The sequence below is a fragment of the Bubalus kerabau genome, chromosome 1 (genome assembly GCF_029407905.1).
Source record: "Bubalus kerabau isolate K-KA32 ecotype Philippines breed swamp buffalo chromosome 1, PCC_UOA_SB_1v2, whole genome shotgun sequence".
In the NCBI taxonomy this organism is placed as follows: domain Eukaryota; kingdom Metazoa; phylum Chordata; class Mammalia; order Artiodactyla; family Bovidae; genus Bubalus; species Bubalus kerabau.
The window spans coordinates 112,287,097-112,299,993 of record NC_073624.1 but is presented as its reverse complement, the minus strand read 5'-3'; the positions used below and the strand labels follow the sequence as shown (position 1 = coordinate 112,299,993).

The 12,897-nt window shown below is 37.9% G+C and overlaps 1 protein-coding gene across 4 annotated transcripts in view; it reads left to right on the top strand.

The window, feature by feature from the left end:
* The window catches only part of PTPRQ (protein tyrosine phosphatase receptor type Q), a 282,762-nt gene that overhangs the window by 34,070 nt on the left and 235,795 nt on the right, over window positions 1–12,897 (top strand). For all 4 annotated transcript variants that reach the window (XM_055586942.1, XM_055586932.1, XM_055586934.1 and 1 more), the window contains exons 7-8: window positions 2,036–2,201; window positions 3,199–3,459. In XM_055586942.1, the coding sequence (XP_055442917.1) occupies window positions 2,036–2,201; window positions 3,199–3,459 (427 nt within the window). The remainder of the gene's footprint in view (window positions 1–2,035; window positions 2,202–3,198; window positions 3,460–12,897) is intronic.

Sequence of the window (12,897 nt, the reverse complement as noted above, 5' to 3'; positions counted from 1 at the left end):
TTATTTGTTAAATTTTAATGCATTAAGCAACAGTATCCTGGTTGCTTAGCAAAGTGTACATGCATAATTGGGATCATTTTCCTAATCATTTAAAATTAATCATTTCAGGTCTTCAAATTCTGCTTTAAAGGTAGAAATAAAAGAACAAATTGCATTTTCTTCAATTGGTTTCTATTAGATACATGGAATCCACATAGTTGGAACTTGACAAACCTCTAGTTTACAAATTTATTTTAAAAATTTTCATAATTTTATCTTGGATCACTGCAATTGATTTCTTTTCCCTTCAGTCCTTCATTAATGCCTTGCTATGATTCTTTGTATGTCTGAGTTTACCATTTCATTAAGGTTATATTCTTCCTCTACTACATGGTACTTTCTCCTACCATCCTTTTTCATATCAGAAGTTCTCAGCATTCTGTTCACTTTTCCTATCTTACCATATGCCGGACAAACAAGGTAATTGCTAGTGACACCTTATAAATCAATAAGCAGTGATATGCTTCTAGACCTCATGATTATCTTTCTTCAGTAACAAAATACTCTTCCTACAAGACAGCGATAAACATGTCTGCCCAGGAAATTTGTTTCTCTGACTCTTACCACATAACGAGTGGTTTTTAAAGGATAATATAATTAAAATTATAAAATGAATGTGATTACTTTCATTTAGATGTATCTTTCTTTTTCTTTTACACCTTGAAATATGGAATGAAGAGGAGTAAAGATTGTTATAAGTAGCTTTTAATGAATTAAAAAAAAAATCCCCAAAGTACTGGGACTATCAGATCAGTCCACTGAAAATTTGTAAAGGCAGTGCCAGTTCTGAAAGTTTTAATGAGTAACTGGCTGTAATGGAAGATGGTTATAATGAAAGATAAACTGACATGGAACGTGACACATCATTCATTGAGTCAACAAAAACTGAAGTGCCTCCTCTCTGCCAGGTGTTTATTTTTGTTGTTTTATCTCTTGCTGTTTTTTCACTACTCCCTTGACTAACACTGACTGGCTTCCACTCATACCTGTTTAGCAGCCCATAAAATACAGTCTCTCTGCTGGGACACATATGTGAGTTCTTTGTGAGAGAAGTGGGGGTTACCCACACTACCCATGTCCTTGACATGACAGACCCAGGTCCAGCTCTATCTTTTCCAGCCCTTCTCAGTTCTTCCACTACTTTTTGCTGCTCGGGTGTGTTTGCACAGAGGTCAGACTTCCTGGGTGAGGTACTGGTAAGTTGGTTCAAGTCTGATCACTCTGTGTGGTCATACGTGACCCACGGGAGACTGTGGTATCTTTGTCAGGGCAAAGGTGGGTGCACAGATTACTCTCAGCTCTTTCCAGTTTCCTTTTTCTCTGGTCAACCAGACACATGAGTGGGAAGCTGGCTGCCTCTTACCTTCTAACTAGAATGTGTCAGTCTCTCCAGCAGACATCCTCCATGCATGGTTACGATACCCACAGGGCCCTCCTCATTTAGCTGGACTGGGGGCAGAAGCACCCGCTTTCCATCCCTTAGGCAGCCAGGAGAAAGCCATGGCATCTTCCACAGGGTCAGAAACTTGGGACTGCAGCAATATCTGCCTTCACTTCCTCTAGTCTTCTGCTTACCTGGAGTTGGGAGAACAGGCATGCATGAAATGTTACAGAACAGTTTTTGTTTTCAGGTGGACCAACAGGTAAAGTCTCACATCTATTATATTATGAATATATATATGTATATATATAAATAAATCATGTGTTTGTATACGCACACACACACACACACACACACACCCCTATATGTGAAATTTAGAGGCTATTGGTCTTTTAGTATATAAACTCCTATGTTGGTTCACTAAACTTATTGCTATATGAATGTCACTAAGTTATCCAGGTAGTTATCTCAACTACCTCCAAATTACTTCTTGGTGAAGATAGGAAGTATTACAACCCCTGTCTTGCAGTATTAATTTATGTGATGTGACTAGTATGGAGTTCATGACAGATCCTTTTTAAATCATGAAAAATATGAATTTATCTCTTTTTCTAGATATCCTATTGTATGGCGTCTAGAAGGAAAAAACTATTCCAAGTAATCGTGTATACCAACAAAGCCAAAGTAAAGAATCTGACTCCAGGTATAGACTATGTGTTCCATGTGAAGACGGTTAGAGGCAAAGATTACAGTGTATCTGTAATGAAAAACGTGGCTACAAGTAAGGAAATATCATAAATAAAATTTTTACATTATAGTTTTATGAGAACTGAAAGTATTTTGACCCCAGATAATTAAAGCTATTTTTAAACATAAAGCTTGATAATTAAGGAATAATGATGATCATGATATGATTAAGAAACTCTCAAAAATATGTGAACTTAAAGTCTTTCTCTAAATTTATTGGGAACTACATAGAGTTTTTTAATAATCTGAAGCAAACATGTGTGTGTGTGTGTGTGTATATCATGTATGCCACATTTATGGAATATATGTGTATATATATATACACACACATGTGCTATATAACATGTCATAATGTTATAAATACAGTTCATTTTCTATTGAGGTAGGGGTTTGATAAAGAGGAAAACTATTTTTTCCTTCCTTGATGTTCGTAAATTCATTGTAAATCAGTTTCATATTGTTTTTGATTGGGGAGGGGTGATAGTATACGTCACCAACAGTTCTTGTGAAAATCTGTGATGCTTACAGGATCTCTTCTCAGTGAACAAATGATAATGCAAGAAACAATATTACTTTACCAGATGAACTGATTAAAAATGCAGCAATATAGAAATGCTGAAAACTTTGTAATTGGAAGAACCACATTTGAAAATGCCCTTACTTCTGACCCTCACTGCCTCTCTAAGTTACTCTATTTTAGCTATCTGCTAGGTGGTAGCTAACAAACCTGTAACTGTATCATATAAGGATACTTTTGGTTGTGAACACACAGGAGGCATAATTCTAGAGGAATGTCTATTGGCAGTGATTCATGATTTGATTAAGGAAAGAAATTTGGGAACTAGAGTCACTTAAAACTCATGTTTATATAATAGCCTATTTCTCTATTTGCAGAGCTGAGCATGTAAGACATTATACTTGAATAAATTCAAGGATTATTACATAGATTTGTAAATTATACTATTTATGTTTGCTTTATTTTTTCATATATGTGTGCAGTTTTTACTTATATATATTTACCTTTTCAATAGAACCATCCAGGATTTGTGGCTTAACCTTGAAAGCTGTGAATACTTCTTCTGCACATTTAAGGTGGAATCCAACAGAGACCAATTTCACTCATTACAAGATTTATATATCAAACAGAACATTTGCAGAAGAATATCTTATTTGGGGCGTGATGACTGAGCACACAGTTACAGATCTGACTCCTGGTGGAATATATAACATCACAGTATACAGAGTGAGAGGAAGTGTTGAAGGGTCTGGCACATTTATCAGAATCATTGCAGGTATATTTACAAATTCCTTCTGATATTTAAAACCTTCACATTTTGCATATTGTGCTGCTTAAGATAAAATTTCATTTTTTTGAAATTTGAAATTTTACAATGTATAGAATATTTCAGAGGGTAAAAATACTCATTGTATTCTAAGGATTTTGGGGATAATATATGTAAGATATAAATTGGATAACAGAGTTTTGGCACATAGTCAGTACTCAATAAATATGCCTAATGCTATATACAATATCTCATCGAATGAGAGGTCCAGCTAGTAGAATTAGGTGATTGATTTGGGGATCGTCTGTTCTCCTACAACTCTATTCTTTGTCTTTAATATTCTACTATGTACTATACATATGAAAAAGCACAGTATTAGGGTGTGTGGACAGGAGTAAAGATTATGAGCGTGGAAATACATACAGTATAAGTCAAATTAAGAGGTGAAGCAGTGGAAGTATTTCAGTCTTATTGTGGTTGCACAGCAAGGGAATGATTACCTTTACTGAACAGTTGGAAAAGTCTCTCCAGGGCTGCAAAAAGATAAGGAGTTTCCTAATCAAACTAGGGGGCATGTGGGGTGTGTGGAAAGGAGGATTCTGAGAGAGGGAATAGTCTGTGCAAAATTATGGAGGTGTAAATGATATGGTGTGTTTGTGGAATTTTAAGCAATTCAGCATTGCAAGGTTTTGTTTCTATATGAGAAGAGAACAAAATCCTATTCTGAGTAATTTAAAGCATCATTTTTTATATCCAAATGAAGTTGTTAAACCTATTAATATTTAAATTTTCATAAGAGGACAAGATTGCAGTAATAACTGATAACCAATGAGACTACATTTAAATGACCTTTAAGGCTATGCATATGACAGATGAGCCAAAGCAGACATGTGATGATAACTCAGTCTATAGACATTTGTTATGTGGATGTCACACTGTGTTAGTTTCTTGTGGTTCTGTAACAAATTGCCACAAGCTTTGTGGCTTAAAATAACACAAATTGACTGTCAGAGTTCTATAGGTCATAAGTCTGACATGGTTTCTAATCAGGCTAAAATCAAGATTGGGAGGCTCTAGGGAAGAGTCCTTTTCTTTGATCATTCAGGTTATTTGGAGAATTCTGTTCTTGTGGCTGTAGGACTGAGGTTATACACAGGTTAAACCTTGCTGGCTGCAGCTGAGATCTGATCCCTCTCTAGAGAATATCTCATTCCTTGGCTTGTGACCTTCTTCCTCTATCTTCAAAGACAATAAAACAGAATTGGATTGCACTCGTGTTTCAACTCTCTTTACATTTTTACTGTTACATCAGACTCTTCTGCCTTTCTCTTCCACTTTTAAGGGCCTTATGATTAGATTGGGCCCACCTAGATAATCTAGATTGCTCTCCTTGTTTTAAGGTTCATATTCTTAATTCCATCTGCAAAGTCCATTTTGCCTGGAATATAATATATTCACAAGTTCCAGGGTTTAGGTTGTGGGCATCCTTGAAGGGGGCATTATTCTATCTATCTTATATACTATTTTCCTAAATGTGATATTTGTGTGATAATGAAAACAGGCAGAGTTTGCAATTCATATACCAACTGCATTCCTGTATTTGATACTTGCTAGCTGAGTACTTGGAGAAGGCAATGGCACCCCACTCCAGTACTCTTGCCTGGAAAATCCATGGACGGAGGAGCCTGGTAGGCTGCAGTCCATGGGGTTGCTAAGAGTTGGACACGACTGAGCAACTTCACTTTCACTTTTCTCTTTCATGCATTGGAGAAGGAAATGGCGACCCACTCCAGTGTTCTTGCCTGGAGAATCCCAGGGACGGGGGAGCCTGGTGGGCTGCCGTCTATGGGGTCGCATAGAGTCGGACACGACTGAAGTGACTTAGCAGTAGCAGCTGAATAGTACTGGGCAAGTTACTTAGAATTAAAGTTGATGATCCCTGAGATTCCTTATGACTTTTAAATTTTTTATTACATTTTAATTTTTATATTATATATATAATAATATTTCTTAAAAAGTGCAAGTGTTAAATGATGTATTGAATGTCTTTTTCTTCAAGATTTTATGATAGGTAAAGTATATAATCAAACACATTAAAACTGGACCCACTGTAGAAGTTTTAGTCTATGACAAGTTTTCTTAATTGCCGTACTGTTGACATTTTGGGCTGGGTGATTCTCTCTTATGGGAATCTGTCCTGTACATTTTAGGATGTTTAGAAGCATCCCTGACCTCTACCCACTGGATACCAGTTCAGTTCAGTCGCTCAGTCGTGTCCGACTCTTTGCAACCCCGCAAATTGAAGCATGCCAGGCCTCCCTGTCCATCACCAACTCCTGGAGTTCACTCAAACTCATTTCCATCGCGTCAGTGATGCCATCCAGCCATCTCATCCTTCATCCCCTTCTCCTTCTGCCCCCAATCCCTCCCAGCATCAGAGTCTTTTCCAATGAGTCAACTCTTCGCATGAGGTGGCCAAAGTACTGGAGTTTCAGCTTTAGCATCAGTCCTTCCAATGAACACCCAGGACTGATCTCCTTTAGGATGGACTGGTTGGATCTCCTTGCAGTCCAAGGGACTCTCAAGAGTCTTCTCCAACACCACAGTTCAAAAGCATCAATTCTTCGGCACTCAGCTCTCTTCACAGTCCAACTCGCACATCCATACATGACCACTGGAAAAACCATAGCCTTGACTAGACGAACATTTGTTGGCAAAGTAATGTCTCTGCTTTTGAATATGCTATCTAGGTTGGTCATAACTTTCCTTCCAAGGAGTAAGTGTCTTTTAATTTCATGGCTGCAATCACCATCTGCAGTGATTTTGGAGTCCAGAAAAGTAAAGTCTGACACTGTCTCCCCATCTATTTCCCATGAAGTGATGGGACCAGATGCCATGATCTTCATTTTCTGAATGTTAAGCTTTAAGCCAACTTTTTCACTCTCCTCTTTCACTTTCATCAAGAGGCTGTTTAGTTCCTCTTCACTTTCTGCCATAAGGGTGGTGTCATCTGCATATATGAGGTTATTGATATTTCTCCCGACAATCTTGATTCCAGCTTGTGCTTCTTCCAGCCTGGCGTTTCTCATGATGTACTCTGCATATAAGTTAAATAAGCAGGGTGACAATATACAGCCTTGACATACTCCTTTTCCTGTTTGGAACCAGTCTGTTGTTCCATGTCCAGTTCTAACTGTTGCTTCCTGACCTGCATACAGATTTCTCAAGAGGCAGGTCAGGTGGTCTGGTATTCCCATCTCTTTCAGAATTTTCCACAGTTTCTTGTGATCCACACAGTCAAAGGCTTTGGCATAGTCAATAAAGCAGAAATAGATGTTTTTCTGGAACTCTCTTGCTTTTTCCATGATCCACCGGATGTTGGCAATGTGATCTCTGGTTCCTCTGCCTTTTCTAAAACCAGCTTGAACATCAGGAAGTTCACGGTTCACGTATTGCTGAAGCCTGGCTTGGGGAATTTTGAGCATTACTTTACTAGCGTGTGAGATGAGTGCAATTGTGCGGTAGTTTGAGCATTCTTCGGCATTGCCTTTCTTTGGGATTGGAATGAAAACTGACCTTTTGCAGTCCTGTGGCCACTGCTGAGTTTTCCAAATTTGCTGGCATATTGAGTGCAGCACTTTCACAGCATCATCTTTTAGAATTTGAAATAGCTTGCCATTAAGGAATTAATTAACTGTGACAACCAAATATTTTTCCTAGCAATCCCCAGAAGTCCAGAAATTGCCAAAAATTGGCAAAAGCACAGTAGGTCTGTGTTAAGCACTGAGAAAGTGTTGAGCAAAGATATGATAAATAAAATGTTTTATTTATGCAGAAGTCAAGGAGATAGTGTGGCTAGTGTGAGTGACCGGATTTGCTCACTTAGAATTTGGTCAGAGGAAAAATTGAGCAAGATAATGCCCAAATAAGAAAGTTTAGTGGAAGATATGGAATATCAGTAGCCATTTTAATGAAAGATGAAAGCACTTTGTGAAATAGCAGGAACTTTATGTTGTGGTTGGATCATGTGGTGTAGGTGATGGTTTTGAGAGATTAGAGGCAGGTATTGGAGAGCAGTGATTTGGGAGGTGAGCAGATAAGAGGAAATGGAAAAGGAAGGTACCTAGGTTTGCTGACAGACCTCTGGCACAAAAGTGGTGATAAAGATGCAGAGCTGGGCAGAGCACTGAGTGGATATAAGCAGAGAGCTGTAACTGAGAAGTGAAAAGGAAGCAAAGCGTGGTTTTACTGAGAGATGACGAGGGTTTGTGAGGAAAGACAGCAGAAAGAACAATAGCTTTTAATCATAGCTTGCCTTTACTAAGCTCATGCTATGTTCAGACCACTGTTCTAGGCCTTTTACATGTATTAACTTTATTCCCACATAAATGTGTGGCAAAGAGGATTATTATCATTAGATGAGGCCAGAGAGGTACAGACAGGTTAAGGATTTTGCTGAAATTCTTAATCTATGTGGCAAAGCTAGAATTTGAGCCCAGTTACCCAGTAATAGGGGAGCTCCCAGGTGGCTTTGTGGTAAAGAATTGACCTGCCAATGCAGGAGACTCAGGTTCGATCCCTGGGTTGGGAAGATGCCCTGGAGAAGGAAATGGCAACTCACTGCAGTATTCTTGCCTGGGAAATCTCATGGACAAAGGAGCCTGGTGGGTTACAGGCCGTGGGGTCGCAAAGAGTAAGACATGGCTTAGTGACTAAGCACAGTATACATCCAGTTATAGGGCCTGTGACCAGTGCCCTTACTAAAAATGGATTTTTTTAAGACACCTGTTGCACCTAATTTGATGCTGATTTAGTAGAGGATATACGTTATTTTATCAATATTTTTAAAAAGATTTTTTGATACAGACCATTTTAAATTGGCCTATATCAAAACAATTATTGAAATTGTTACTATATTGCTTCTATTTTGTCTTGGTTTTTTGGCCACAACGTATGGGGGATCTTAACTCCCCAACCAGAGATCAAACTTGCACTGAGAGGTGAAGTGTTAGTTACTGGACTGCCAGGCAAGTCTCAAGATGTTTGTTTTGTTTACAGTTTATACCTAGCCCATTTTCGCAGTATGAGGAAACTACAGGAACTTGATAAATATATGTTGCCTTGATGTAGGACGTATTTTGACAGTTGAGGACACCTCAACTAATCATCTTAGATTTGAAAGAAAAATTTTAGGTCATCCTATTTAATGCTTGAATCCTTTCTAAAATGCTAATACGTTTTAAATGTTTTCATCTGCTATTGTTCATAAGCCACTTCGTGAGGGTTACAAGAGTGCAGTTCTCATGGTGACTGAAACTCAAGCTCTGAAGATGTTGCTTCTGGGTCCAAGTCCTGGACCTACTATTTACCTATTTCCCTGAGACCTCAATGAAGTTACCTACATTCTTTGTTCCTCAACTTTCTCCTTTTTAACTGGCAATAATCATAGTATCTCCTTATGATTTGTTACAGCTGTTACATAACAATTAGAGAAAAAGTTTAGAATATGCACAGTGTGCCATAAACTGGATAGGATTTACTTCTTACTATTCTGCATGTCTGATATTTCCTCGGTCAGAACATATGTCATGCCCTGTGTTGTGTTAGTCACTCAGTCATGTCTGACTGTTTGCGACCCCACAGACTGTAGCCCACCAGGCTTCTCTGTCCATGGAATTCTCCAGGTGAGAATACTGGAGTGGATTGCCATTCCCTTCTCCAGAGGAACTTCCCCACCCAGGGACTGAACCCTGGTCTCCTGCCTCACAGGCAGATTCTTTACCATTTGAGCTATATTATGCCCAACCTATGATAAATCATTAAAAGACTTAAATGTGATGTTGAAAGTTTATCATATACAGTGTTGGTACATGGGAAGTATGCTATGCTATGCTAAGTCACTTCAGTCGTGTCTGACTCTGTGCGACCCCATAGACGGCAGCCCACCAGGGCCCGCCGTCCCTGGGATTCTCCAGGCAAGAACACTGGAGTGGGTTGCCATTTCCTTCTCCAATGCATGAAAGTGAAAAGTGAAAGTAAAGTCGCTCAGTCGTGTCCGACTCTTAGCGACCCCATGGATTGCAGCCTAACAGGCTCCTCCATCCATGGGATTTTCCAGGCAAGAGTACTGGAGTGGGATGCCATTGCCTTCTCCGACATGGGGAAGTATAAATAAAAGTTAATAATAATGGTGTGTTTTTAAATCTCCACTTTTTCTTTTAAAATATTTGTCCACTGTAGGCTTTGTTTCCTTAGCGCTGTTCTGATAGGCTTGTGTGATTCTTTACGGGTATCTCAAGGTATGTACCCTCGTGCTCTCATTTCGTATGCACTCTTTTAAGAACCAGAATCTACTGAGGAGCTGCCTAAGAAGCTTGCTTTTCTATTTGGAACCTCTTCTTACTCTCTGTCTCAGAGGTTAATCCACCATAGTTTGTATCAGAACTTAGTATGTGTGGTCCTTTTAACGCTTTTGAACTCTTTTCCTATATAGACATCATAGGATCATACTTGTGTTTTTTCTCAGCTTCTCAAAATGCAGTGGAGGTAAATTTACTGAAATACCAAGGGGAAAAGTTGAGAAATGCTTTAGAACTGCACTGTCCAGTATGCAGTGATTAGCAACACATAACGATTGAGCCTTGAAATGGGACTAGTCCAAATTCAGATGGGCAATAAATGTGAGAGACACATGGGATTTCAAAGACTTAGTATGAAAAAAAGTGACTATCTCATTAATAATTTCCTATTGATTATATGTGAAATGATATTTTTTGAAATTTTGTGTTAGATAAAATATATTTTAAAAATTCACTTTACGTTTTTCTTTTTACTTGTTTAATGTGGTTTATCTTATATTTTTATCAGATAGTGCTGCTTTAGAGAAGCACAAGTCACATATCTAAACTTATTTAAGACTGAGTTAACCTGCAATAAAGGAAGCTGTTTCATGTAAAAAAGGAATTATTGGACAAAATGGTTTGATCACTGACATCTATTAAATTCTAGGGATTGAGGGTACTAAGGATTAATTTTTGGAAAATTCTGGTGTAAAAAATTAACTAGGCCTAGAATAACTCTTGCTAGCCCTAATTAAATTGAACACAATGTGAGATATACATATATATATGTAAAACTCAAAGATATATATGGTATATATATATATATAAGATATATATATTAATTAAATTGAACACAATGTGAGATATATATATATATAACTCAAAGATATATATAAGATATATATATATAAGATACATATATATAACTCAAAGCTCCACACAATTTGATTTTATTGGTTAGTAACAATTAAATTGAGAATAATATTTTTGCTTCATATTTTTCTACCTTTTCAGAGGTTAAATTCCATGGAATACAAATGATGCACTTATATCTGTTTCATTAATTGAATCTTCCCGTTCTTATCCAGAAAGCTCTCACAATGACTTAAGTATCACCTCGTCTCTCCTCCCTTTTCCTGAGGGTGGGCCTCCCTGCTCTCAGTTCAGAACCACAGTACCCTACTAACTGGCCTCATGCTGCCCCTTTCGCCTCTCACCAGTTTATCTCCCATCTTCCAGGCTAATCTTTTAAAATTAAAAATAAGTCAGATTGACTTTCTGCTTAAACATTTTCAATGTTTTCCATTGCATTTAGGTGGGAAAAAAATCTAAAATTTTATTGCGGCATGCATGACCATCAGGCTGTTCTTTTCTAAATAATCCCACAACTCAGGCTGGTTTTCCTCAGTCATTTTATTTTCTGCCCATTTGCAGGGCTCCTATTCACTTTGCTTTGAGAGGCCTTTACCAAACTGTCCTGAAGCTTTCAGGCCTTCCCTTTTTTATCAGATTGGAAGATATCCAGACAAATATATTCTTCCTCCTCTTAGTGAGACAGACTTCATCCTTGGCCAAGAGTCCTTCAGTGTGTAATCGTAGACCTTCCAGGAAACGACATCCTCTCTCCATCACCACGGTCTTAGTAAACAGCCCTTTATTTCTATATGCATTTTTCTTTCGAAGTCTTGTCCCAGCTCTTTTTCTAATTTCTTAAGCCTCCTTGAATGTTAGATACTTTTCTAGGACTCTTGAAGAAATAGTATTAGCCCTCACAATCAGTAAGTGTGAACAGTGGTTGGACTTGTGTCACGTTAAACTTTTGTCTATTTTGATGTGGACTGGTGAGGAGAATAAAGGCCTTTTCTCTCAAGCATGAGAATACAGGGTCTGTGTGCAGAATCATCCAGGAAAAATGCCAGCAGCTGTGCCCAACGAAGAAATTATACCCATCACAAACTGGGTATTTCTCTGATCACCTTAGAAAGCACATCTTTCACCTTAGATGTGCCGTATTTCTAAAGAGTTATTATGAAACTGTGGTGCTCACTGCATAGGCAGCTTGGAGGTGATGCCTAGAAATGTTTGTGTCTTTGAGGATGTCATGTGAAAATTAATTGATCAATATTATCTTCAGTCACTGGGCTTCCCATGTGGCACTAGTGATAAAGAACCCGCCTGCCAATTCAGGTAGAAGAGACACAGGTTCGATCCCTGGGTCGAGAAGATCCCTGGGGGGTGGGTACAACAATCCACTCCAGTATTATTGCCTGGAGAATCCCACGGACAGAGGAGCCTGGGGGGCTACAGTCCATAAGGTCACACAGAGTTGGACATGACTGAAGCGACTTAGCATGCACTAGTGAGATGGTTATATTATAACCATTAAAGGAATTTTTCGAAGGAGATAAAAACCATTCTAAGAAAAATCCCCCGCAAATATACTAGGAGATTGCCTGTTAAGATATGTATTTTATGCAATGTAACTTATCAGTTATGTTAGGAAATGTACAATTCATTTTTTAAATATATAGATTTTCAAATCACTTCTGGTGGAAAACGGAGTGTTAAAATGATAAACGGAGTTCAAGGACTAATTCCAGACTCCTTTCTTTTGGAAATGGTTGTTAGAGTGGATCTGTATCAGGATGTTTTTCATATGCTTGGCTTCATAATCTCCCTCCCCTTATATTGTTTAACCGGAATCTGCACTAAAGATAAGCGTGCAAACCTGACTCTCTGACAACCAATCCAAAGAACTTTATGTGGAAAACTCCCTGCAAGTAGGTACAGGCAGCATAAACACAACTTTGGAAATAGTGAAAGAAAAGGTAGAAAAAAATATAGTTGCAATGGCCAGGACAATTACTAGTTATTGTTTAAAAATTATCTTGTTTTCATTTCCAATATGAAAACTTTTCTTTTAAAAAACACCTAACTAAATATTCATCAGAAATGCTCATCTTTTAAAATGTTTGGCATATTTTGTTATTTTTTTTTCAAATTATTTTCTGTTTGATAAATATCCAGGGAATTGCATAAGTATTTTGTACCTACTTGTTTTTAAAATGATTTGATTTTTTAGTTAGAACATAAGCTTTAAAAAACA